At 37.5% G+C, this 27803-nt stretch overlaps 1 protein-coding gene across 15 annotated transcripts in view; it reads right to left on the reverse strand.

Moving 5' to 3' along the window:
- KIDINS220 (kinase D interacting substrate 220) overlaps positions 1 to 27803 on the reverse strand; it is a 99443-nt gene that overhangs the window by 17198 nt on the left and 54442 nt on the right. For 5 of the 15 annotated variants that reach the window (XM_032866799.1, XM_032866792.1, XM_032866797.1 and 2 more), the window contains exons 23-25: positions 9967 to 10145; positions 8617 to 8843; positions 6039 to 6152 (exon numbers count right to left, since the gene is read on the reverse strand). In XM_032866799.1, coding sequence (XP_032722690.1) covers positions 6039 to 6152; positions 8617 to 8843; positions 9967 to 10145 — 520 coding nt within the window. Of the gene's footprint in view, positions 1 to 959; positions 996 to 5218; positions 5276 to 6038; positions 6153 to 8616; positions 8844 to 9966; positions 10146 to 27803 lie in introns of all 15 variants that reach the window. The other 10 variants (XM_032866801.1, XM_032866800.1, XM_032866796.1 and 7 more) reach the window with 3 other exon arrangements.

A 27803-nucleotide genomic window follows, 5' to 3' on the forward strand; every position in this document is an offset into this window, starting at 1 on the left:
TTTCTGTACCCATTAGGCACGGAATTAGGTACCCATTAGGCTGGTGGCAAAAACTGTTAAACAGTTAATCTACAGAGGACTGACAATATTGATTCAAAATTAGTTTCCAATATTGGGTTTTTTAATCAATACGACTATTTTTATTTTATTTTCTTATTGTTATGTAAGTCACCATACAGTACATCAGTTTTTGATGCAGTGTTCCATGAGTTATAGTTTCAGTAAAGGACGGGGCTTTGCTGTTTGCTAGCCTAATGTCAGATGTTCTCCTTCTGACCTACTCAGTATCTGCTGTACCTAATGGAAACCTTGCTTTCTAATTTACCTCATAAATAGGATTTGCGGAAAGTTACCATGTATCTCTCTATATATTTGTGAAGACTTGAAAAAAATATCAAAAAGGAGTCCTAATGAAATGCCAGCTTAGTCTAAGATACTAGAAACACAAAAAAAGCTATTGTCAACCTAGTTAGAAAATATAACTTATTCTTCAAATTACATGAGAAATAATAATGAGGTCAAAGTTAACAGACGAGGCTTAACCTACCTTTTAGGGCAATCTTAAAAAAAAAAGTACTAAAACTGCAATGAATGTGATTGTTATTTTTTAACTTCTAATTGTACTCTAGGATGTCTATGATCTCGTTACTGCAATATATTTCTGTGGAAATCTCTCCATCAATTTTGTGAAAGTTTATTAATTGCTTAGGGAGAAAAGTTTTCTTGAGTTTGAGGCTGGCACAAAGACTTTCAAGCCCAAAGTGCACACAATTTTTCACTATATCATGGAAGTAAAAATAAGTTAATACTTTTCCATACTGAAACAGAATAATAAAAACACATTTCTAATATACTTTAGAAAGTGTGAATGACGCTGAGAAAAGCCACTGAGAGGAGGCCGCGAGTGTGTGTCCGAATCCTACACCCTGAACAAAACCTAGAACGAGCCCATTTCTTACCCAAGGCATCTTTAACTTTCTCGTCCAACTCTGCTCCTGAACAATGAGAAACAGCTTGATTTGGATATACATTTGTTTGCAAACAGGTTAAAAGTTCTAAGCCAGTGGTGGAAATAAAAATTATCTACAGTTCAGCCCCATCTTTTTTTACTTTACTTTTTCTTCTTCTTTTTGCTTACTTATAGCTACTCTGCCAACTGCATCCAGTTTCATGAAAACCAAGGCCTTCATTTTTAATACCTTTATTAATTCATCAATTTTCATTGATCCCTAACGGCATGCGGGAAATAAGGATACTGTCATTAATTCTGCCTTTGCACTTCTGAAGTTCTTCACAATAATACTGAGTACTAATTCTTTTCATGCCTTTTTAAAAAATTAATTAATTCTTTAAAGATTTTATTTACTTATTTGCCAGAGAGAGAGAGCACAAGCAGGGGGAGCAGCAGGCAGAAGGAGAAGCAGGCTCCCTGCTGAGCAGAGAGCCCAATGTGGGGCTCAATCCCAGGACCCTGAGATCAGGACCTGAGCCGAAGGCAGACACTTAACCGACTAAGCCACCCAGGCGCCCCAATTTTTCATGACTTTTCAGTGTGGTATGTAAGTGATCTAAATACAGCTGCCTGAAGGTATCAAGTAAATCCGTGGCACAGAAGCCTGAGGATGACTGACTTCGGAGCCCAGAGAATTCCCTTGGCAGCCTCTGAACCCAAAGGCTCGATGAGGGCAAGAGTTTCATCAGTGTTGTCCACTGCTGTGTGCCACCAGGATGGTGCCCGGTAGACACTCAACAGATCTTTTGAGCCAGTAAGCGATCACACAGGGACCTGTAGAACTCAGCGCTAAGTAATTCAAGGAAGGATAAGAAGGAAAGAAATGCTGTATCGTTCCTGCTTTTGAAGGACTGCTTTTCAGTGAAATACGGTTTCCACCATGAGCAGCAGACCTTAGATAAAAACCGACTCCAGTACTGCTAAGAGCAACTCTGAAAGACCATACCAGAATGCCACGGAGGCTCCCCGGCCTGAGAGAAGCCCTCCCCACTGGTCCTCCCCTTCATGGTCACAGATGCTCGGATGCCATTATTTCTAGCAGGACCTGGACTGAAAGAAAGCACAGGCACCACGTACATTCCCTGGAAAGCAGTCACAACTTTAAAGTATTTGGAGCACTCAAATAGCCCAGAAATCCTTCTAAATTCTAAGAAAGCAAACCAACAGAAGCATCAGCAGATGAAAGGCAGAGTTAACCTACACTGACTGGTGTATCTGTACACTACTCCTACTACCGAGACAGGTAATTTAACATGAAACGCTTTTAGTTCGAGTCTTTAAAGCTCCATAAAATTTGGCCTTGGTGTAGTAATAATAATAATTAAGTCTTGAAAGTGTCCTAAGGTTGAGTAATCCTTACATCAGACCTATGTGGTAGGTCTGCTTTTTCCAGATGAGGAAGATGGGCATCGAGGAGGTTAAGTAATTTGTCCAAGGCAAAGCGCTAGCCACCAGGGTAGGGTCTATGGGACTTCAGATCGAACACCTGGCTAAGGCATGCTGAGTGTTAACAGAGGCGAAGAAAGCAGCACGGTCTGAGGAATGGGCTGTGACACGGGCATGTGGCTCCGGCCCCACATCGGGCACTCCCCTCCTATGCACCTCAGACAAGTCTCTCAGACCCAGTCCTGAAAGTTCTGCACTGTGGAGCTGAATGAGGCCATGGGTCCTAGTGCTCCTGCGGCCCCTCAAAAGGGAAGGCAAGTCCAGGGTGGGGGCCACACCTGCACTTTTACTGGTTTTATGAACTAGAGTTCTAATTAGTATTTCATTTCTGAAAAAAAACTTCTCTGCTTTAAAAGTTTGAAAACCACAGTCCATTCGAGCTCTGATTTCTAGGGAACATATCTTGGGTCCAGTGTTAATCTTCCTCCCCAGTTTTATAAGATTTGGCATGTATCTTCTCTACATAAAATTGTTTTTTAAAGTTAGCATAGAGTCTTGTATTTTACCTCTTCACTGTTGTGAAACACCCAGACATACCTATAACTTATCTGGAAGTCCTTGGCTGGCCTTCACAAGCTATACTCATGACAATGTTCCTTAATGTGAGAAAACCCCACTGTTTCATTAGAATCTACTTTTTAAAGGTTTATCAGAATTCCCTGTGGTAAAAAAAAGATGGGACCACTTATGTTGAAAATAACAGTTGGTTAACTCGTTATGGTCTTCCTCTTATTGGTGGTATAGTTTATTTATTTTTACTCATTACTTTGTGTCTGTAATGACAATTTATCCAAAAGCGTTCGTGTAGCTCCTGACTTATCTATAAGCAGCTCTTATCATCAGCTGTTGCATATGGGGGGACAGCTGAATGAGCAAACAGACCTGACCCAGAATCCTATTATCTCAGAAATACAAAACTTTCTACCACAGGACTGGAAAGCCATATGAGCCCCGAAGGGTTAAATAATTTTTATATTAACTACTTCTGTGTTGGTTCAGCTATAAAAATCCTAGACAATGTTTCCAAGTACAGATACCTCACATTTCCACCACTGCTTTTGATCTGGGTTTGAACTAAGTGTCTATTTTTACTAGTCTTCTACCAAACAAATTTTACATGCTATTGTCATTGTTAATTTCTTAAAAGCAAAGAAAGCTTGGTAAGTATTTATTATTCACTAAGCCAATCACAAAACTATCTCTTAATATTAAAAGGAGAGCAAATAGTACGGTTATTTCACTAAACAAAGGCACTAATATATGCAGAGCACCTTTATCCTTTGTTATTGGGTTTCTAAGCACATCACAAGAATTGCATTATTTCCCCTTCCCCAAAAACTCATTTCAAATTTGCTTAATGCTCCTTCACTGGTCCCTGAAAGAAACTACAGATATCTTCTAATTACAAGTGTTTGTCCATATACTCAAGCATAGGAATAGCTACTATTTTAGCATGTCTGTGTCATTAAGACCAATCAAATTCTTCACAGTATCTGATTTTCATCAAAAGTTTGCTAAGGAATTTTAGCTTAGAGAATTGCATTACATGCATGAATGTATGTATGAAGGGCTCTTTGACTAAACTAAAAGTCATTCTTGCATATAGTGGCAATGATCCACGCATTAAAGATTCCCCCAACACCCAAATAGAATTATTATGGTTTATTGTGTCTATTATTCCTGGGTAATTGGAGTCACTCAAACACTTCAGCTGAAATGTTAATGACTTAAAAGGAATCATCAGCTCTTCAATGAAAACACCAAAATGGTTCTCTTTCCTCTCTTACTAACATTAACTCAAAGAAAATTAAAATTAAAAAACTACTGCCTACCCAAATGCATGTTTTAAGTTCAAAGTTACGGATAAGCTCAGGATGTAGTATTTCCCCCACGTTAATTCTGTCAAGCCACACTTTAGCAGAGCTCTAGATTAAACTGATCATGTCCACATGGGCATAACATTCTGCAAATAAATCAAAAGAAGGTAAAATACAAACTGGGTTCCTAAATTCCATATTGAGTAAATGAAGATTTTAAGGCTCATCACATTAAACATATCTCTTATTAAATACAAAGTCCTGAATAACAAATATACGGAATGATTTCCCATACAATTTTTTTTTTAAGAAACTCCACTTTAAGGTGTTGGCCCATAAAGGTTTAAATAATTCCCTTTACATAATAAACTACCTCTGTTTACCTAGCAATTTTATTTTAATAAAAATACAGGTCAACAGAAATAGCACTACATTCACACTGGGGTTTCACAAACTGTGGACACCCAGATTAGGACTGCCTCACTACAGATGCATTCTGGTCTACACCACCGAGCTTCTAATGTCCTTCTGTGGTCTTGAGGGTGATTTTGGATACTTTCAAAAGTATTCCACATGTGCAGTACCAACTGTAGGCTTAAGAAAAATAATCAAAGGTGAAAATATTGCTCAACACTAAGGAACATATTCCACCAACTGACTGCTCCTGAAGGCTGCTAGAAAAATCCTGCCCTTGGACAATAAAAAAAGAGCCCATCCCACGTCATTGAAAAAGGGGAAAAACTGGAGGAAATAAAGGGTAAAGTTAAACATTAGCTTTTAAGTTAATCCATGAACTATAAGGATTAGTATCAGCTACTCTACGCTAGCGGCCACAACAGCACAGATGCAGAGTTAGGGGACTGCTGTCACCACAACTCGGACAGTTGTTATGGCTGCAGAAGCGATGACCGGCTCGTGTTCCCACCACAAGATACTCCGTTACCCGCAAGGAGTCTGTGGGTGAAGGAAGCCCCTCAGCAGCATCCTCCTTGATAACCTCCTAACAACACAAAACAAGAGCGTGGGTGAAAGGTGAGGGGGGCAAACTAGGATGACGAATGAACATGATGCTGACATGATCACAGTCGACACTGAAACCTGGCTGTGAGTCGACTCCCCTAGTGATGTTTAAATTTGAAATAACAGTTTAAGTTCTATAGCTTTTACCTTCTAATGTATAAAAATATATTAACAAGAAATTTCTTTTTGTGAATTGTTAAACTAAGCTGACCATCAGGAACACATACTATTTTACAATGTATTTTGTTTTGGATTAGAGTCAATCATATGTTTAAGTAATTCCCTAATTCTATTTAATTTCTGCTTTAAATTAAAATGCTCTTCCAATATACCCTCGAATTTTTATACCATAGGGCTAACATACATACATATATATAAATACACACACACACACACACACACAGATACCATGTATGTATATTTTTGTAAAAAGATATTAGAAATTAGCAAATGTAAAGGTTTAGTTTTTAGAGTTTTGGTAAAAGACACTGCACTCTAAGCCAGAAACTCTGGTTGTAAACAGCTCAACATTTATTCACTGAGGCCGCTAGTCATTTTCCTTCCATAGACATTTGCCAGAAATGAAAACAAAATACATTTTATGTTAGTAAGAGCTTATCTGTCTTAAGACTATTTATAAAGTAAGTTGCATTCTTTTGTTACAGAAAGGAAATAACCAAACTTCTACTGCTGTCTGTGTGTCTTATTAGATTAATACTTTAGTTACCCTTTTTTATACTTACTAGGCCATTGCTCTGATCTCTGGGCAAATTCGTTTTTACTGATGGACGTGAGATGAGGTGTTGGGAGCTGCCAGGGTAATACCTTGGCGTGTAAAGGTAGGGGGCAAAGAATGGCTATGGAAAAAACACGTAACAAAAGAAGGGGATAAACAATTACAGAAATCAAAGTGTGATGAGATTTATCAAATGAAACTAACCAATGAAACACAACTCCAAATTTTTAATAATGCAAGTGACAAAACAAAAGAAAAAGAGCCTTACTTATAGTCTCTAAGATATCAAACCCAAATTTGAGACCCAGTATTTAAATTTTCATATTATTGATTTAATATAAGGTTTTTTAAGCAACTAAAGTTTTACACCTTACAGTCTGACAAGAGTTTTTCCTTAACATTTTTATGGGCTTACCATGTATCAGTTCCTAAGTGACTTACAAATATTAACTCACAATTTATTTAACAACAACAACAAAATTAAGCAAAATGGACTCTTAATACCATTCTTTTCAAAAAAAGATTAGCCTTAAGAAAGTCAAAAAAAGTCTTAATATATATGAGAATACCCTAGCATGGATTCCAGGAATACTATTACTCTAAGTTCCCAGAGCTTACTTTATATCCTATGCCCTAGAGTGTATCTCCTAAATAAGGTGTATTTTTTTAATGGGGAATCCATTGTTTAGCGAGATATATAACTCCGGCATTTATTTGTAGCCAACTTCACATAAACAGGAGGTATCAGATTATATGTGCTAAACATAAAGATTAAAACTCATTAAGCTTCATTACACTGAAATAACATCTTCCCATACCTTTTTACTGCTGCCATTTAAGAAAATTATTCCCCTTTTAACTTTCAGACTAAGAACCTCAAATAACTAGAACAAAAAAATAACTAGATCTAAAAACATGAGAAAATGTTAAGTGTTTTTAAAATGATAAAATACTCTTAAAGCATCACATCAGCCTGATGGTATGGTAAATTAAAAAAATAAATAAATTTTTTGGTTTCAAAACCTCAACTGTCCTCTACCGATCAATGAGCCATTTTATGTAAAATTACAGCAGATTTTAAGACTGCTAAATAAAACCCTGCATTTCAACACTGTCTACCACACAGTTAAATTTTACAAGGATGGAATACATTATAAAATGCTATTGTTCCACCTTTTTCTCCTTGTCTGAATAAAAGAATAGAATAACATTCATATGACCTCTATGAAGAGTGCCCCTAATTACAGTTGAGCTTGAACAACACAGGGGTGAGGAGTTCTGAGCCCCACCATCCCCCACCCCCGAAACTGTGTAGTTGAAAATCTGTCAAAATAACTTTTGACTTCCCAAAAACTTAATTACTAATGGCCTACTGGTGATGGGAAGCCTTACCGACAATAGTAACAGTCAAATGCACATATTTTATAGGGTTTATGCACTATATGCTGTATTCTTACAATAAAGTAAGCTATAGAACAGCAAATATTAAGAAAAGCATAAGGAAAACACATTTATAGTACTGTACTGTAATTGTTTTAAAAATGCTGTGTAAAAGTGGACCCACACAGCTCAAACCTGTGTTGTTCAAGGGTCAACTGTACTTATATGGCCAACATTTTTCAAAACCTGAAAATTTAATTTAAATTCTGGAATTTCTTCATTGCCACATTTACTCTAAACTTTGCTTTCTGTCTAGCTCGCGTGACATTTACTTAGGCATGCAGTTGGCTTTTGTGAACACTAACCCCTACGTTTTTCTCAAATTAGACTAAAGAGGGAGACAACAAAAATAAGAAACAGTAATGGACCTTAGCGTACCGTTCCAGAAAGTATAATACTAGGGCTCATGCTCCAATATCCTGTAGGAAATAGTAGTGCTTAAGATCAGTAGGATGGGTATAGCTCAGGCCACTAAACTTGATAGGGTCTGTATATTACTGATCACTGTACTTCCACCTTTTACAGTAGAAAATGATCACATTTATACTAAGTAAATAATTATGCACGACTGCACACAACCTGAAATATAACTCCAGAAATGGCTACAGTGCTATTACTTGGCAGTAACATCTGAATCCTACAAGTGGTATCTTCTATCATAATCTCACATTTAAAAGCTGTAACACATATTAAATAGATTTACTGAATACAGTGGAAATTTAAGTTTGAAGTTAAATCATTGTTCTAAATGCCAATATAATTATGCAAAATATAACAAATGGAACACTGTTTATGAACAAATAGAGAAACAGCTCCCTTTGTGGCCCAGGACAGTCACTGATGACCCGTGGAGTTCACTTCCTTAAAAAAGCAAAAAGCGTCTCTAACATTCGAGACTCAGCTGAGATCTAGACCCCATTAAAGTTAAAAGTTCTTTTTATTTTTAAAAAAATCATGTATTTTTTTCAGCATAACAGTATTCATTATTTTTGCACAAAATCATGTATTTTAAATTCAAACTTAACATTTTTCCTATTTTAACGCTAATGTGCAGTTTCAAAACAATAACAGACTCCACAGCAGAAAACTTCTGGTATTTCCCCCGAACAAATTCTTAGAATGAAAGATTCCTCGCACTTCCTTACCCTGTTGTAGAACGGATGCTGAGGTCCTGTCATCCCACTGTAATAGCTGCTGTGAGGCTGTGGTGACACGACCCCACCTCCAAACGGTCCATTGAAGGAAGTGGAAGAAGAGCAGACAGATGGGGGCTGGCTGTAGCCTGACGGGGGTCTGGGTGGAGCTTCGTGAAGAGGCAGTGGAGGATACGCGAGCCCCCCAATATTAATCTGGTCTCTCGCAGCGCGAACATCTGAAAGATTAAACGGTACCCCAGAAGACAAAAGAAAAGAGGACTTCAGTCATCAGTCCAGCTATCATATCCTCCTTTAGTTATCAAATAGAAACATGCTTTTTTTCCCACTCTTGCCAAGGATTCCAACTGACTTAAAGGAGACAGGAAATCCTGACTCATAAAAATCTTGTTCATAGACATTCTAGTGAGAAAAAACTCAACTACTTTGCATAAAAGCTTTTCTCACCATTTGAAAAGTCACCAACATCTGGATTCTTCACTTCAGTTACCAGAACAATAATATTTTTTCTCTAACTATTTAAGGTATTTGTGCTATTCTAACAGTGGTTATGATCCATAAGGTGTTATTATTCATAACTATTATTAACTAATAGTTATGAATAACTACTAATAACTCACGGTGGTCTAATACTAATAAATACGGTGATTGCTAAACTGTGGGTGTGCAAACTGTATGATTTATCCTTCTCTGAACAAACCAAACAATTCCATAGCCACAAAATACACCTTGATATCAGCCTTATAACTGGTACCTAAAAAAGAAAGCAGAAGTAGACTGAAGCTCTCTCTTCATAACTCTCAGGAAACTCAACGGCAGGTCAGCAGTGCCACACGGAAGATAATGTGTTTCAGGAACGGTTGTGTGTGTGTGTGCGTGCGCATACAGCGGTGGTTCAAGAACAAATGAAATGATTCCAGAACTTTAATGTCACCATCCTTAAGTTCCAGTCCACAAGTTTAAGTTAAAATTTATCAAGTAATATAAGGATATCTGTGCCCTTTCAGATAGAGACCCCTATTAAGATTAGTCACAGAAAAATTATAATGGACTGACATCTTACAGTGATGACTGTTTCTTAAAAGGAATCTGATTGCAAAGAAGTCAGGTATGTGGGTTGAGAAACATTACGATAAGGTGGTTTTACAAGTGACATTTTCTTAGCAGTCTCTAAAGGAGGTCAAGATTCCTAATCCTCCGTTTCATTAACTGTCCTGTGTAGTGCTTGGTTCAGTACTTCTTGGTTTTTCATGGAGCAAGACAAACTCACATAGCTAAGTTAGAAATGAGAAACATCTTGAAGACCAGAGAAGACAAATCACATTTACTACTACTACCCACCTGCAATAATTTCCCGTAGCTTGGGGTCTAGGTTGACAGTACATGGCAAAAAGGTTTTTACATCTCGAGCCACAAGAACTGGGGTCCTTGAAGACAAAAACACTTCAAAGTTTCTTATATCTCCATCTATTTCTAGCAGTGGCTCAACATCTTTAGTTGTTGGAATATTCTTTGATATTCTTCAAACAAGAAACAAATGAAAAAAGGTCATTACTGTCAGTATCAGAAAGGAAAATTCCACATGTACCTTAAAATTTATATATGAAAATAAATAACACATTATACATCTTGTTTTCAATAAAAATTTTCTTAAGAAAAAAAAAACTGGTACATACACTACAAAATTACTAAGATAACAAGTGTGAGGTCAGCCTTTGGCCAAAGGCAGGACTGGAGCTAGGAAACGGGAAGGAGAGCAATATATCCTAGGCACTCACATGTTGGTAAGACCGCTCTGTGCAAATTAAATGAGTTACCATTTTACCCACGAGGAGAGTGAGCCTCACACAAACGAGGCAGCCTGCCTAGAGCCATGCAAGCACACAAGACAAGCTGACTGGTTCTGACTCCGTGCTTATTATGGGATACCACAGTTCTTCCCTTTGCAAAGAAGAGAAGAAATAAACAATAATTTTTAAATAAATTACATAAAGTAGAAAAAAGTTAGTACAGGTTTTTCCTTTTTCTAAAAAGGTCTTATTCTCTATTTCTTCACTGCTCAGACCCAATCCTGGCTGGTAGCCAAATATTAAAAGCCATCTGAGGGAAAATCCAGAGAACAAAATTAGCAAACAAGAAGAGAAGAGCATGCTGGTGAGAAGATAAGAAGAGCAATTTTGTCTTCATGAATTTCAGGGAGTCCCTCTAACAGACTCACTCACATATATACAAAATGGAAAAGCCCTCCGAAATAGGATTACTCTTATAGATTAGAATGGCATTCAAACCGATTATTAATATGGTTTAAATGATATGAAAACCTTGGAGAATGGTTACAAAGAATCATTTGCGGAAGTGGCCAAAATTTCAGAAATTTTTTAACAGTTAAAAAGGTAGTTCATCTGTTTGAGGAGTTTAACATGAAATACTAAGAAGAGAGGCTACTAAGATTTAGATAAAAACACACAGCTGACAAGTCACATGAAACAAATTAACTGAATTTCAATGCCAGCTCTGCTTAAACTTGAATGTGAACAGTGTTCTCAGTATGATGAACAATACTGCTGTTCACAAGCCAACAGTCTACTGCTGGTTTCCAGATTGAAGGCTGGATTTTAACCTTTTGAGCTCAATACATTAAGCTCTTCTACTGAAAGAGATATTTATGTAAATGATAATTTTTTGGCAGCGGGCCACTAAAATCATATGTGTCTTTATTTTTCAGATATTTTTCCAAAGGTTAGTATTTAAAGAATTTAAGTAACTTCACTTTTCAATTAAGAGTGAATTTAAATTTTTAGTATTATGAATCATGTAAATTAAAGTTGCCAGCAGTTAAATGGCCCACAGAAAGCATTATAAAACCTCAGGCATCAATGAGCTCCTAGTAAGTTTAAATGCAATTTCTTTCTATGCTACCAATGTAGCAGTGCTTGTTAATGCCAACATCAATGTAAGTTAAAAGCATTTTGATTATAAATGACAGTGGTTTAGAGAAAGTCCATATTAATTCCTTGGCAGAAATTACATAAGCCATTCAAATCACTTCCATTCAAAATGAGGTCTTAAATTACAGGGAAAAAAACTTCCTATTTTAAATCAAAATATAAACAGATTTGAAAAGCATAATTTATGAAGGCATTATTTATCATACTTAATCTAAAAGTAGCCACCTAACAATGTCATTATTTAATCATTGAAGGTTAAAAATAAGACAGATTTTCTTTAAAAACTTAAACAGGGAAAACTCTTAACTGTCTCAGAATTTTTTACCTTAAAACCAATTTAACCCCTAGTAAACTCAAATACTTCCTACCACAGTGAATGCCCAATTATTAAACAATATTCTAATGCACTCTGGAAAGAGATGGAACATACAGACAGAAAACAGCTACTCTGCACTGTAGCCAACAGGTGAGGAAAAAAAGAGGAAGTGAAGTGCACATCTGGAAACACAACCAAACACCCCGAACACCTTCGGAGCTAACTGTGCTCTCCTGTTCTGTCTTGACCCAGTTAATTCCTACTCATCCTTAGTCTCAGTCCAACTTCCCCTCTTCCGGGAAGTCTTCTCCAAGCACAGGCCCTCATAGCACATACTCTTTCTTGCACACCACCTATCACAACTGGAATTTTATAATCTATTAATGGAATTATTTTATTAATGTCTACTCCCCCTCTAGACTAGAAGTTCCTTTAAAGCTGGGACCAAGTTTGGTGGTGGTCACTATTCTATCTCCAGCGCCTTGAAGCAGAGCACTGTCACGTCACTTTTGCTTAAATATCTGTAGAGTGAAAAAAATATCTGTAGAGTGAATACACACAAAAAATGCATTATTCCCTGAGAACTCTACTCTTTTATAATAATTTTCACTTTAATTCCCCTTTCTGATATTGGAAACAAATTTATGCTTGGGAAAGTGTAGGTCGATCCACTTTTAGTTAATTTTCATACATGGTGTGAGATAGGGGTCCAACTTCATTCTTTCACATGTGGAAACCTAGTTGGCCCAGCACCATTTGGGGAAGAGACTATTCTTTTCCCCATGAAATGGACTTGGCACCCTTCTCAAAGCTCAACTGGCCAGATGTATGAGTTTCCTAGTGTAGTTATTGAATAGGATGTCTTTAAAACGCAAGATTACTTTTGCAAGTTTTGAAAGTATTTCTGAACTCTCATCTATTCCATTGGACTATATGCCTATCTTCAGGCCAGTACCTCATTGTTTTGATTACTGCGATTTTGTAGTTAGTTTTTAAAACTGAGAAACACGAGCCCTCCGACTTCATTGTTCTTTTTCGAGATTGTTTTGGCTACTCATATTTATATTCAATTTCATATGAATCTGAGGATCAGGTTTCTATTTCTGCAAAAGGCTACTGGAATTCGGACAGGGACTGCACTGAATCTGTAGATCGCTTTGGGTAGTACTGACATCTTAATATTTAGTCTTCCTGTTGATGAACATGAAATATATTTCCATATACTTAGATTTTTTTTTTATCTTTTATTTAGCAATTCACAGTTTTCAATGTATAATTCTTTAACTTCATTGGTTAAATTCATTCCTGGGCGTTTCATTCTTTTCGATGCTATAGTAAATAGAATTGCTTTCTGAATTTCCTTTCAGATAACAATCTGCAGAGGTACAGAAACATAACTGATTTTTGTGTTGATCAGGAGCCCGCAACTCTGCTGAATTTATCAGCTCTAGCAGTTTTCTTGTGGATTCCTTAGGGATTTTCCATATACAGGATCATGTCATTTGCGATGGGAGATAGTTTTTCTTCTTCCTTTCCAATGTGGATCCTTTTACTTCTGTTTCTTGTCTAAGTGCACTCACTAGAACTCCACTATAACAGTGAACAGCAGTGGTGAAAGTGGGTGTCTCAGTCAACTCGGGCTGCTGTAACAAACACCACAGACTGCGCAGCTTAAACAACATTTATTTCTCACATTTCATGGAGTCTGGAAGTCTGAGCTCAGAGTGCCAGCTCAGACAGGTTCTGATGAGGACCCTCTCCCTGGTTTGCAGCTAGCTCTCTGGCCCTTCTTACAAGGACACTAATCCCATCATGAGGACTCTACCCTCATGACTTCTTCTGAACCTACTTACATCCCAAAGTCCTCATCTCTAATATGATCACATTGAGCTAGAACTGCCCCCACGCAGAAGACTGTGCTGAGTGTAAGACAACACTCAATGGAGCAGAGAACTTGTTAGAAGGCAAAGAGACATTTCCATGCAGTGGTCAGAGCTGATTCTCAAGATAAGAGTGCACAGCGTCAAGTGTTCTAAGTAATGCCACTTTTCAAAGCTTACAAAAGTAATCTTGCATTCTAAAGGCATCCTATTTCAGTAACTACACTAGGAAACAACAAAGCACTGTATATGTGGCCCAGTGAATCCAGATCTAGGCCAAACCTTCAGGTTTGTTTCTGGTTTCAAGTATTTAATGTGTTTGATTTATGGTGCTTAAGGATGGTCCAATTAGGGTTCTATAAAACAATCACAAAAGTACTTGCCTGTTTCCAAATAAACCGTTGGCAAAGCTAAAAATGTATTCTTTTCCCAGAGAGCTTATTCTACACATAAAAAAAGTTATTTCTCTCTGAATGTGTACATATCCAAGATGTAAATTTCCTACTTGGTCAAAATATTAAGGCAAAGATTACTTTTCTACATTGGAGGAAACATGTAGTCATGTAATAAAAACTTTTTTTAAATGCTCAATACACAAACTCAGTGGACTATCATTAAGACCACAATTTGTGTGCGAGCAGCTGGGCTTCAGCCAGACCTCACATGGGCAGCACAAGATATGACCCTGGTGGCAGAGATACCACTACATCCAGGACCCCAAACGACATGGCTCCCCTTTCCTCAGTTAGATGCACCCTTCTGAACTGCAAGGCAGTGCTGCTGGCCATGGCTTGTTCATATGTTTCAGTGTTCTTGCTTCTTGCTTTGGGCATGAATAACAAACAGAGTCAGAAACTGAAAAACTAGGACTAGAAATAATAGGAAAATTTTATGACCAAGAAAATCTCCTTCTTGGGATTAAGAGTACACTTACTGCGATGAGCACTGAGTAATGGAGAGAGTCACATCACTATATTGTACACCTAAACTAATGTAACATTGTACGCTAGTTATATGGGAATTTTTAAAAAATCTCCTTTATATATATTTTCTAAAGCACTGAATTATTTTGACACGGAAGCATTTATACTCAAAAAGAAATGCACCTTAGTAATCTCTAGTGATGATTCAGTTCAATCCAGTGGTGAACAAGAGTGTGTTCAACTGCTGAGGAAACTTAGTACACACTGAAGTTGGGGGTAAAAGTCTCCCTTTGAAGCTACTGTATGAACTTATTACAGATTTACATGTTAGACACTTTCCACTAAAGGCAGTCATTTCTAGGACTACAATACCTACACTGCAACTTGAAACACAACTTGACTCTGAAAGGACAGAACAGAGGCAATGGCTTTCCTTACATCCAGATTTGATCATCTCACGTAAGTCAGAATAAAGCTGTAATATTTAAAAATAAAAATTTAAAGCAATGTGGGGCTCCTGTGGCCCAGTCAGTTAAGTGCCTATCTTAGGCTCAGATCATGATCTCAGGGTGCTGGGATCCAGCCTAGCACCAGGCTCCCTGCTCAGCAGGGAGTCTGCTTCTCCCTCTACCCCTCCCCTCTGCTCATGATCTCTCTCTCTGCCTCCCTCTCTCAAATAAATAAATAAAATCTTAAAAAATAATAAAAAAGTAATAAAAATAAAGAACTCCTCAAACTCAACAAACACAAAACAGACAATCATATAAAAAAAATGGGCAGAAGATATGAACAGACACTTCTCCAATGAAGACATACAAATGGCTGTCAGATACATGAAAAAATGTTCATCATCACTAGCCATCAGGGAGATTCAAATTAAAACCACATTGAGATACCACCTTACACCAATTAGAATGGCCAAAATTAGCAAGACAGGAAACAACATGTGTTGGAGGGGATATGGAGAAAAGGGAACCTCTTACACTGTTGGTGGGAATGCAAGTTGGTGCAGCCACTTTGGAGAACAGTGTGGAGATTCCTCAAGAAATTAAAAATAGAGCTTCCCTATGACCCTGCCATTGCACTACTGGGTATTTACCCCAAAGATACAGATGGAGTGAAAAGAAGGGCCATCTGTACCCCAATGTTTATAGCAGCAATGGCCACGGTCACCAAACTGTGGAAAGAACCAAGATGCCCTTCAATGGACGAATGGATAAGGAAGATGTGGTCCATATACACTATGGAGTATGATGCCTCCATCAGAAAGGATGAACACCCAACTTTTGTAGCAACATGGATGGGACTGGAAGAGATTATGCTGAGTGAAATAAGTCAAGCAGAGAGAGTCAATTATCATATGGTTTTACTTATTTGTGGAGCATAACAAATAGCATGGAGGACAAGGGGAGATGGAGAGGAGAAGGGAGTTGAGGGAAATTGGAAGGGGAGGTGAACCATGAGAGACTATGAACTCTGAAAAACTATCTGAGGGTTCTGAAGGGGCAGGGGGTGGGAGGTTGAGGGAACCAGGTGGTGGGTATTGGAGAGGGCACGGATTGCATGGAGCACTGGGTGTGGTGCAAAAACAATGAATACTGTTACGCTGAAAAGAAATAAGAAATTAAAATAATAATAATAATAATAATAATAAAGTAATAAAAAATAATTTTAAAAAATAAATAAAATCTTAAAAAAAATAAAGTGGGTCACTTGTTAACTGTGTGATTTGGGACAAATCACGTGAGCTCTCTTGATGCCAGTCTCCTTATTTCAGGGGCCTGAAGCAGATCTCTCGGATCCTCCCATAGTCCTGTGGGTGCTCCCCACACCCCGCCATGTGGGAGATGCTGGTTCTTTCAAAGTGATGAAGGAAAGCACTGGCCTACACAGTCCCCTCCACATCTTAGCTCCCTTGGTTTTGGTGTAAAAATGACACCAAAAGCGTAACTTCATCTGGCTTAAAGGCTGCAATTTTGGTAACTACAGGGATGAGACAGGATCAACAGACAGGAAGGGTAAATCACAAAAGCACAAAGAGGTACGTGCCTAGGCTCGTTACTGATAAGGCACTGCCTTCTATTCATGTGTGTTGTGGAAAATGCTTTGAGGAACATGTCCCTTTTCTTATGTACAATCTGATAGGAAAAACATATTTGAAGGTTAAAAAGAGTTAAGAAGAAAATTTTAAGAAGAACTAGCATTTGTAGAATACCTACTATGGCCTGCCATTCTCTGGGCCAGGTGTTTGAGCTAGTTTATCTCATTTCTATCTCCCAACATTCCATGACGTATCATTTCAATTTTTAAAACGAGAAAGCGGAGGCTCACAGATGTTAAACTCCCCGCCTGACATTACCGCAGATGTAAGTGGCCAGGTGGAACCTATCTGGCCTGATGCAAAAGCCTGAGCCTTGTTCCCTGCACCGGTTCAAACTGGGTGCCACAGACCTGGTTCAAAGTTCTTAATTAATGATTTACATATTTTTAACTCCTTAAAATATAATAAAATAGAACACTGTTACATATCAAATCTTACACTCAAGATCAACATATAAGCTTAATATACCAGGTCATCCTGGGTTTTAATTTTTTGCAGACTTTGAAAAATGGTTTTTTCTCCATCTTCAGGTGCACATTTAAATTCTTTCATTTTCTTAACCCAGTTTTTCTGTTCATAAAATTAGGCAAGCAAGTGCACTACTCCACCCTATGTGCCTGAGTGCAGAGTGTAATAAATAACTAAAAAATCACAATGTTAATTCACGACATGACCCACGTGCCAGGACCTTGTCAGTCAGAGAAGCAGCACCCAACAAACACTTCAACCAATTATAAGAAATGCGAGCAACTGTAAGATAATACTGGTGACTGACCTATGAACCCAAATTAATTAAAAACATCCTGCCACTGCAAAGCAGGTTTAAAAAAGTTTGTATCTACTTAGGATTTAGAATTTTCTTTTTTTCTTTTCTAATTTTATTTGAGAGCGAACGAGAGAGAGCGCACGTGCGCACAAGCAGGGGGAACAGCAAAGGGAGAGGGAGGAAAAGCAGGCTCTAAGCTGAGCAGGGAGCCCGATGTGGGGCTCGGATCCCAGGACGCTGAGATCACGACCTGAGCCAAAGGCAGATGCTTAACCACTGAGCCACCCAGGCTTCCAGGATTTACAATATTCTTTTCTCTTTTTAAAGATTTTATTTATTTATTTGACAGAGATCACAAGAAGGCAGAGAGGTAGGCAGAGAGAGAGGGGGAAGCAGGCTCCCTGCTGAGTGTGGGGCTCGATCCCAGGACCCTGGGATCATGACCTGAGCTGAAGGCAGAGGCTTTAACCCACTGAGCCACCCAGGCACCCCACAATATTCTTGATATTATATTACCAAAACTAAGTAGAGAAAGAGATGTTTAAACCAATGTGAGATTGCAAGGATCACCCACATATTTCAAATTTAATATTCTTCAGCACAGCTCATTTTTCTTACTAAGTGAATTTATTAGGAAATGTTACAATTTGAATCAATTAATTTATATTCATTCTGCTTTATTTAGTAGGATTGTGCATAAGATTTGATTTGCAAAAAGGTTTCCACTAGGGGGAAAAGCCTGAAAAACAATACTAAATACTAAATACTAAATACTAAAGCATGCCTACCCAGTTGCTGCCATGCAAGTGATCAGACAACACCTCAGATGGGAAAATAATAACTTCAAGGTGGAGTAATGAGAGAAGACTGCAGTAAAAAGGTTAAGAGAGGCAAAATAATTCACAACTGACTCAATATGAAAATAGTATCTATCATTAAAAAGTAAAGACCATTGTTTCATATCAAGTTTGTACTATGATATATTAACAAATATTCTGATGAAAGTAAGAGATCCAAGTTCCATAGCTACTGGAGGTACTCACTGTATTGTGAGGTCCTACCAAGCAGGAAGAGATACTCATGTTGTTTCCTTTTAGAAATTTTAAAAATTATTCCATTAACTATACAGAAGCAGCAAATGTGTTGCAATAAAACTCTGAAAGGCAGGCACAGAGAATGGAGGCTCTGAAATCAAAGCCTGCCTATGAATATGTCTCAGATGAAAGCAAAACCTTGATTAGATAAGCTGTCTTGAGGATTTAATTTCTAATAGGTACAGAACCCAAGATCTACAGTAATTAGAATTTAATATTTTTTCATCCAAATACAAATTTTTAAGCAGATCAATTTTAAACACTCCTTTTTCATGTCTACCCTCTTCCCAAAAGCTAATTTAAAAGGATTTTAGCAGGAAAAGGTACTATTTAACTTAATAAAGACTATGCCATATGGTCAGATAACCATTCATTTGCCTATGATCATGATTCTCAGTGCTTATGAATGTCCTGTGAAGCCATTAAAAAATAGGAATGGAAATTAAACTTTAAAGTTTAAAATATTCATATTTAAACTCCGTGTTTTCCTTGTTTTTCTGCTATGGAAAGGGAAAAGCAGAAATGCATTAGATCTTATTTCTTGGCTGAAAATATTAATCATGTCTCTAGTGAAATACCCCCATCTCGTGGACTTTTTGGGTATTGCCAACAGAAGCCGCTAGTAGCGTGGGTTTACAGCAGCATCTCCCCTTACTTTACTGTTTCATTTACATAGCATTTTTTGTTGTTTATTCTCATATTTCGAGAAGTCTTAAAAATATTTTGATTTGAAATTCTGAAATCAGAAATCTTTGCTGTAAAAAATAATTTCAGGTAAAAAGAAAAAAAACCCTGATCTCTGAAAGTCTCTATATACAGAATAAATATAAATATTTATAGTTTGGTGGCAAATTTGAATTCTTCAGTAATCGGAGTGGGGTTTTTAAAATATAAATGTGCATAACAGTCTCACTGTATCATAAAATAAACTGTAAACCTTCATAGGTAAGACTTTTTGTTTCACATATTAAAACATATACTTTAGAGAAATCAATTTTTCTATTTCTGTGTTTCCAAATAACCTTAGTAATATACTTCAATTTTGCATGTTGGAGTTAGAAACACACAACTTTGGAATATTTGAAATTCTTTCTTTATTCTACATTACCATAAAATTACTGAATATGGCATCATGAGTTTAAATGAGAAAATATTTTAAAAACCAGTTTTACCCTATTTAAAGCAAAAGAAAAGTTACTAAAAAGCTACCTGAAAAAAAAATTACAGCCTCTTAGTGCATATAAAAATAATATAAAGTTAAACAGATGTACCAGCTGTTTAAGTGCCAAATATCAAAACTGATGTTTTTAAGCATTCCCTACAAAACCTACTGCAGGTACTAGATACAATTAGAACTGAATAAAGTATTTATTTGAGGTTTTACATAAGTTGGTAAGAAGTCTGCATCTTTTTAATAGAGAAAATATTCAATCCTCTGGAAAAATTTCTATCTGCCACTGACACATAACATACCCATTGACTATAATAAAAAAATTCTAAGTATTTATTTGAAAAATGAATAAAATATACTTGGAAATAATAAAATTACTATAGTTCTGTTTTTCTAGTGTCAGACCTACCGCCCCATTGTGTAATCACAGACCATCTCCTGGCTTCCAGAAATAGGCCTGGAGAAGGTCCAAGAGTTATAGCTGTGTGATCTTAGGTAACTGCCACTCTTTTCCTCCCAGAGTTAGTATTAAATAAAACCATCTATGTAAAGTGCTTAATCCAATGTGTGACATATATCGAGGGCTCAACTAATACTAACTAGTACTTTCATTAGCATGTACCCAGTACATAAAACTCTATAAATATTTGCTTAATGAATGAACCCAATGGCAGTTTAGCATGACAAAAATGGAGTGCACTTAGTTCATAAGGCCTTTTTAAACAGTACCGACAACAGCCTGCAAGCAGGACCTGACGTGGGAGGAGCCTGTCTAAAAGTGTGTCAGCACGAAGTGATTCCAAACCATGGCATTCATAAAAGGATTATAAATGCAAGAAGCCTTAGAAATGTAGGTGAACTCAAGAGTTTACGGAAACATCTAACAAAAACACTGCTTTCATTTTAGTATCACCCAAAAAAGATGGAAACTAGTAGGTGTTAACTGAAATATGTAATCACCATTCAGTTGTGTACCCTGAGAACTTACTTAGTGCCTGTCCCAGGGATATATCCGTGTAGTAACAAGGAAACATTTACCCACATTTAGAACCAAGAACAAGGGTCTATATGAACAGTATTCTCAAGATAAAATGTGGCTTCTCATTCACCACCTGCCCCCAGTCCATGCTTTCTTCAACCCAAATGTCACCATCATATTTCTTTACTGTCTCAGAAGTAATCACGACTGCCTACTCCATACCAAAAATGTCTAGAAGCGAGGAACTCAGCAAGGTTTAAGGAAGGTCCAGCCCATGGAGTGAAGAGTCTAGTTCAGAAAACTAGTATTAAAGAAAGAGCAATGCAAATATTTAAAGAAGGATAACTATGACAAGCACTATGACGGAAAATACCAGCATACAGTGAACATATCTAGTAAAATCTCGGAGAATGGGGTATGCCTGGTCACAAAAGGCTTCTTGAGGTTGTGGTATTTAAGATGTGAATGAGGTGGGGGAGAGAAGTGCAGGTGGAAAGGCGAAAAGCAAGCGGGAGTGGGGAGGGGGGAAGCAAAAGGGAGAAGGCTTGAGAATGGGCTGGAGAGCCAGGCTAGGACTGCTCAGAACTCCAGATAAACCTGATCCTTATACACCAAATTTTGACCAATTACTTCTCTTTATCCTCAGAGCCCAAGTTGACACACAATGACCACCATTTCCATCTTATAGTACTCATAAGTCAAATTCAGTATGACTGTACAAGCAACCCACTAATTGTTCTCTACACCTATCAGTCAATGCTATGGAAACCACCTTTCATTCACTCTCAACTGGGGGCTGAAATGTGGGGATTAGAGGACAAGCCATGCAGCTGGCAAGTCTAAGGAAAAGGCGGCAATTTAAAAAACAATTCAAAAAGCAGCCTTCTAAATCCAACATTTTACTAGAAAATAAAGAATGCAATGATCTGGGGCGCCTGGGTGGCTCAGTGGGTTAAGCCACTGCCTTCGGCTCGGGTCATGATCTCAGGGTCCTGGGATCGAGTCCCGCGTCAGGCTCTCTGCTCAGCAGGGAGCCTGCTTCCCTTCCTCTCTCTCTGCCTGTCTCTCTGCCTACTTGTGATCTCTCTCTGTCAAATAAATAAATAAAAATCTTAAAAAAAAAAAAGAATGCAATGATCTTAAGAAACAAGAATCTAATACAACAGGAAAGACATACAGGGAACCAGTCATACAAACCACTGCAGTTGTTCATCTTAACTAGCTTTCTTCAGTACACTGCAACAAGACTGTAGAGAACACGGTTCGTTTCTTAGCTTCTCCACATTCATCTCTATGGCCATTCTCTATCACTCATTTTATCTTTACTTTATCTTCCCTAGCCCAGGCCAAGTTACACTGATGCAACCAAATACCTAGGCACCGTAGAGCATATAGGGTAGGGATCCTTTTTTTTCAAGACTCCAAACAGATCTCCTTTTTACTCAGGATAAAAAGCCAAAACCCTTACAATGATCCTCCATGTCCCATACTCCCCTAACCTCCCTGACCTCATCTCCTGCCTCCTGCCCTTTACTGAGTCCTCTCTAGCCACATCACATCCCTTGTTGTTGCTATTACTGGTACATTACAGCTACTCTCAGGAGTAGCTGAGGACCTTTGTCCGAACTGTTCCCCTCTGCCTAGAAATGCCTCCCCTAGATATCTGCTTGGGTTAATTCTCTCACTTCCTTTAATTCTTCGCTCAATTTTTACCTTCCCAACAAGAACTACAATGAATACAGCACTGACATTCTATATAGTAAGGGACAATGTGTTCTGGGAAAAAAGATGGAAACAATAATTATATACAAGACAGTAATTTAATAAATGTGGAATGGTGACAACCCAATACATAGAGGTCACATCATACCAAAATGATAGAATTTCATCAAGGTTCTAAACACCATATAAAAAGCACCGAAACAACACGTATGAAACAGTGTTTGGAATGAGTATTTCTAGTATCTCAAATCTAAGTTAGAAGAAATATCCTTAGTACAAAGGATGTATTTTGTACTACAAAGGAGATGAGACAACTTCTTCACAAATCTAAACTAAGTGGTATCCAGCTTTTCATGCTACTGAAATCCATGACTTACATCCACATGCAACAGAAACAAACCTGTTCCTAATGCAGGTCATGTGACAGGGGAGGGGCAACAAATCATAGCCCAGAACATGAAGGAGAGAGAAGGAGGAGGCCAGTGAGAGCCAAGGGAGACAGGAGATAACCAGAAATGAGCGACTTAAACTTAGGAAAATTTTGGCTGAGTATCAAGGAAGAACATCATAAGATAGGAGGTTTTATTATGAAAAATGTCAAGTACAGAAATACCACTACTTAAAAAATTTAAGGATACTGAATTGAGCATAAACGTTTTAAGTTAGATGCCTACAGTGCCTACTCAGCAAACAGCTATTTCAGCGAAGTGGAACATGGTTACCATTCTAAGGCACTCTCAAAACTTATTCAACTGTTTTAAACAATCAGAATAAAGTACGGCATTATCCTTATCACAAAACTATTCTGACCATATCATCCTGAGTAAATGACTGCTTGAGTCATGTCAAAACAGAAATTTAAAACATTATCTTCATGAAAACTACTTAAATTGATCCTTTAAAAACCTCTATCATTGCTTAAAATGCATACTGAAAAATTCCAGAAATAAAGTTTTATACTAAAATATTTCATTGGTTGTCTAAAACGTCATAATAAAAAGTAGACAGAAAATCTTTATCTATAGTTTTTATTTTACTCCCTTTCTTCTTACTAAATGTATGTTAACAAAAAAAAAACCCTCAAATGATCTAGACAAAAGCTTTTAGCTCAACACATAATTGCAAGAAAATTACAATAATTGTACCAATTAAAATAATCTTGAATGAACAGTATGTCATCTTAATGTTCCAATGGTTTATAGAGGGATCTACTTAATTAGCTGAAATTGCTTTCCAGTGTTAGTATCAAATGTCATTTGTTAAAAGTTGAACAATTTAGAAAATAATTTAACAAAGCAATTTTACCAAACACCAAGAACCAACATTTTCTTTTTCAGCTGAATAAAGCAAGCAGATGTGTCATCAAGTTGCTATAAAAATAAATGAGGCTTTTTATGGATTAAAAAATAAATTTTACTACTAGCGTTAAAAATACTATTTTCTGATTGTTTTTATCAAATCAGATTTCTTTAATAAAATAAATGAATATCAATTATATACTGCTGTTTTTGTCTGCTGTAAATAAAACTTTTTATTATTCAAATGACAAGCAATGGAATCAAAGAACTCAACTATGGTTAGCTAGAAATAGTCATCCAAATTATTCTAAAATATTCCAATATATGTTCTTTCAATATGCTGATCAAATTGTCTTGCCATAGTTTTTCATTCCAAATCATCTTAAATTCAATTACTAAGTCAATTCCTTAATGAATTCTTGAAGATTCTTACTCCATTGTCTTTTTCTCTCTTCCTTAGAGTATCTACAAAATAGACTTTATAAATATTTGTAGGCATACAAATCACACTTTTTTCTTTAAAAAAACAAAAAAAAAAGCTACAGGCACCTGGGTGGCTCAGTCAGTTAAGTGTCTGCCTTCAGCTCATGTCATGATCCCGGAGTCCTGGGATGGAGGTCTGCATCAACTCCCTGCTCAGCGGGGAATCTGCTTCTCTCTCTGCCCTTACCCTGCCCATGATTTCTCTCTCATTCTCTCGCTTCCTCTCTCTCTATCTCAAATAAATAAAATCTTTTTTAAAAATCTAAAAATCCCCCAAATCCAATGCATAAATGGATGGCAGGCCCAGCAAGTGCCAAAGTCTAAAATAATGATTAACTTAATGGCAAAACAAAGTTCTGATTATCTCATTTTATCTCCAGTATAGAATATTCTCTATCTCCTACTCATCTTGGTTTCTTCAAGAAAAGAAAAGAAAGAAAAGAAGAGGCAAGACTTTAGGAAAACATGTTATGTTCAAATGATAGTATCTAAAATGAGATCAAATTGCTCCTCTCTTTTTTGTATCTTTCGTCTTCCTGCCACTATCCCAGCAAAGATTAAACAGGAAACTCCAAAACTAGTACTTTCTAATTTAAAGTACTACCCAACAATAAATTAAAAGCTCTGTCTCACACAAACATGCTCAGCATCTTCTGTCTGGTGTAACATGCAGGAATAAGAAATTCTCTACAAAGAAATGGGACACTGTGGACTTTTTAGGATCTATGTGATTTCACCTGAAAAATTTACTAACCCCAGAGTTGCAGATTCTGATCATACTTGACCTCCTTGATGGACTGTCCCATCTTATTTCCTTCCTGTAGGGTCTGAAATAGCTAACTTGGCCTCCTGGCAATTTCTAGATCTCAGTTCTTAACACACTAGTGAGTGCTGCCCCTCCTGCATCCATTTGCTTCATACGTTTTAGAGTTACTGGTACTGACATTAGAATCGATCAATGAACCAAGTGTGGTTTGTGATTCACTCTGCCACCATGAAACAAAACATTGGGTTTTTTTTAAGCCTTCAGTAAAGCTATGTTTATATACATAATGATTCTCAACTACATGAAGCATATGCGTAAAGGTTATTGAAATTAGATGAGTTTGCTAAGAAGTACAGTTCTTGGAAGCATTTAATTTAAACTATATCCTTAAGTTAAAATGTTAACAAAGCAACAAATAATTATTATTCAATATTTGCATCTCCTTTCTCCCAAGGGAAAAATACTAGTTCCCCAAAACATCTATTTATTTATTCACTTACTCTTATAATATGCTCAAAAGGATTTCAAAGGTATAATTGCAATACTATTACCAACAACAAGCTCAAGATTTCTTTGCAGTTAATTCTGTCCTTAGGATATATTCTACTAAGAATAAAGAGTCAGAATATTAAGTTCAAAGGTGATTGAATTAATTATTTTCTCTGTGTGGTTATGTTATCAATGTCATATACAGTTAGGATCATTTCTTTCTGTTTTCATTTGATACTAGGATTTGCTTTTATCCATCCTCTTTATTTTGGAATAAAGAGGAGAGTCCAACCCCATGAAAACGTAGAGAGGCCTCATCTCCTATCTGTGCATCCACAACAGACAAGGATTCTCACCAGGATCTGGTTTACCCTTCCTCAGAGTTTGTTTTCTATTTTTACAATAAAAGAATACCTACCTATTTATATACAAATGTTCTTATTCCTCCTTCTTTCTTGCATAAACACTATCATGTTGTACATTCTTTCACACTTTGCTATTTTCACTTAACGCATCCTGAAAATTCCTCCACATCAATCACAGAGTTTCTCCTCATTCTTTTCTACAGTTATAAGGTATTAGGGTGCATGTGCTAAAATCCACTCAACCAACGTTCTTATACATGTATGCTTAAGCCGCAGGGTTTTGTTATTTGTGGTGTACACTCAGAGTAAATTTCTGCAAGTGGGATCGCTGGACTGAAAGCAAATATACATGTACCTATTCAGCACTGTATCTCCAGCAACCAGCAGCAGACCCACAAACAATAAACACTTAATATAGTTTTGTTGGATTGAACTGAAATATGAATTTCTTTGAGGACTTTAAAAACCTTTTATTTGGAGTGCCTGGGTGGCTCAGTGGGTTAAGGCCTCTGCCTTCGGCTCGGGTCATGATCCCAGGGTCCTGGGATAGAGCCCTGCGTCAGGCTCTCTCCTCAGCGGGGAGCCTGCTTCTGACTCTCTCTCTCTGCCTGCCTCTCTGCCTACTTGTGATCTCTGTCTGTCAAATAAATAAATAAAATCTTAAAAAAAAAAAAACCTTTTATTTATTGTCACAACTCTCCTGCTTCTGTCTCTAGGGGACCCAGACTTTCACCACTTCCCACCTTCTTCATAGAACATGTAGAAGGCCCAGCACCTGAGACTTCAAGCACAGCCCTTGACATGTAAAAAGTTGATTAGTGTTTCTGTAATCCTGAGACACAGTGTACTTCTAAGCAATATACTCGACTAAAGGAAGGTAAAAAGCCTGACCGGAGTCCCATCTTTACCCAAACCACAGACTGACATGGACTATATTTATTTGGTTAAAGGTGCGGGGGAGGGAGTGGGAGAACAACTGAAAAATGTAATACCTACTAGGTTATCTTAGAGAAAGCTGATGTTTTTATGAAGGCAAAGAAAAACTGTAGAAAAAAATAATATAGCAATGCCTGCTTAATAGGTGAGTTGTCACTGGAGTAAGACCATTTATATTAAACATCTTATGTCTTACACAGAGTACTACTATCTTCTAATATTCTAGAAGGAAATGGAGAACACAGAAATGTAAAAACTTCAGACACTTCATTTTCATCATAAACTTTCAGTGTCTCAAGTATCCCAGACAGGGCTACTGCTGAAGAAAATTCCGACGCTTTCCAGGGCTGTGAGCGGCAGCGCCCTCTGCAGGTGGCCTCTGCAGCCAGCTACTCGGCTCTCGCGCTCAGCGGCTGTGAGACATTCAGGAAATGACTCACCTTTTTTGGGCTTCGATTTGCTCAGGTGTAAAATAAGAATCATAACACTGCTTCTCAGATTGTGAGAATAAAAGGTGTTAAAGCGTAGAGAACAGTGACAGGCACGTAAGTAGTTTACGGTCTCTGAGAGGCCTGGGTGGAAAGGGCTCTGCTACTTACGAGCTAAGCGACTTTGGGAAGCGACCTCAGCTTTCTGAAGCACAATCCTCCTTGTTAGTAAGGAACTGCTCTAACCACCGAGACTTCTAAAGCTGCGAGAGAACTAAGGCCCCGGCAGAGAACCTGGTGCCTGAGGAAGAGAGGCTGGAGATACACGCGCCAGAAGGAGAAAACGCGAATGAGGAGCGACCCCTCCTCCTTACGGAGGCCCCCTGTGAGAGAAGCAGCTCTCCTGCTGCCCGCATTTCAAATTTCCTGAACCCAATTGCACTACTCTAGCAACAATACCGATTCACACAGACTCTAAGAATCCCCTTTAGAGTTCCTAAATGAACGCTCAGT

Source organism: Lontra canadensis, unplaced genomic scaffold, assembly GCF_010015895.1.
Source record: "Lontra canadensis isolate GAN:19392208 unplaced genomic scaffold, GSC_riverotter_1.0 scaffold32, whole genome shotgun sequence".
Taxonomy (NCBI): domain Eukaryota; kingdom Metazoa; phylum Chordata; class Mammalia; order Carnivora; family Mustelidae; genus Lontra; species Lontra canadensis.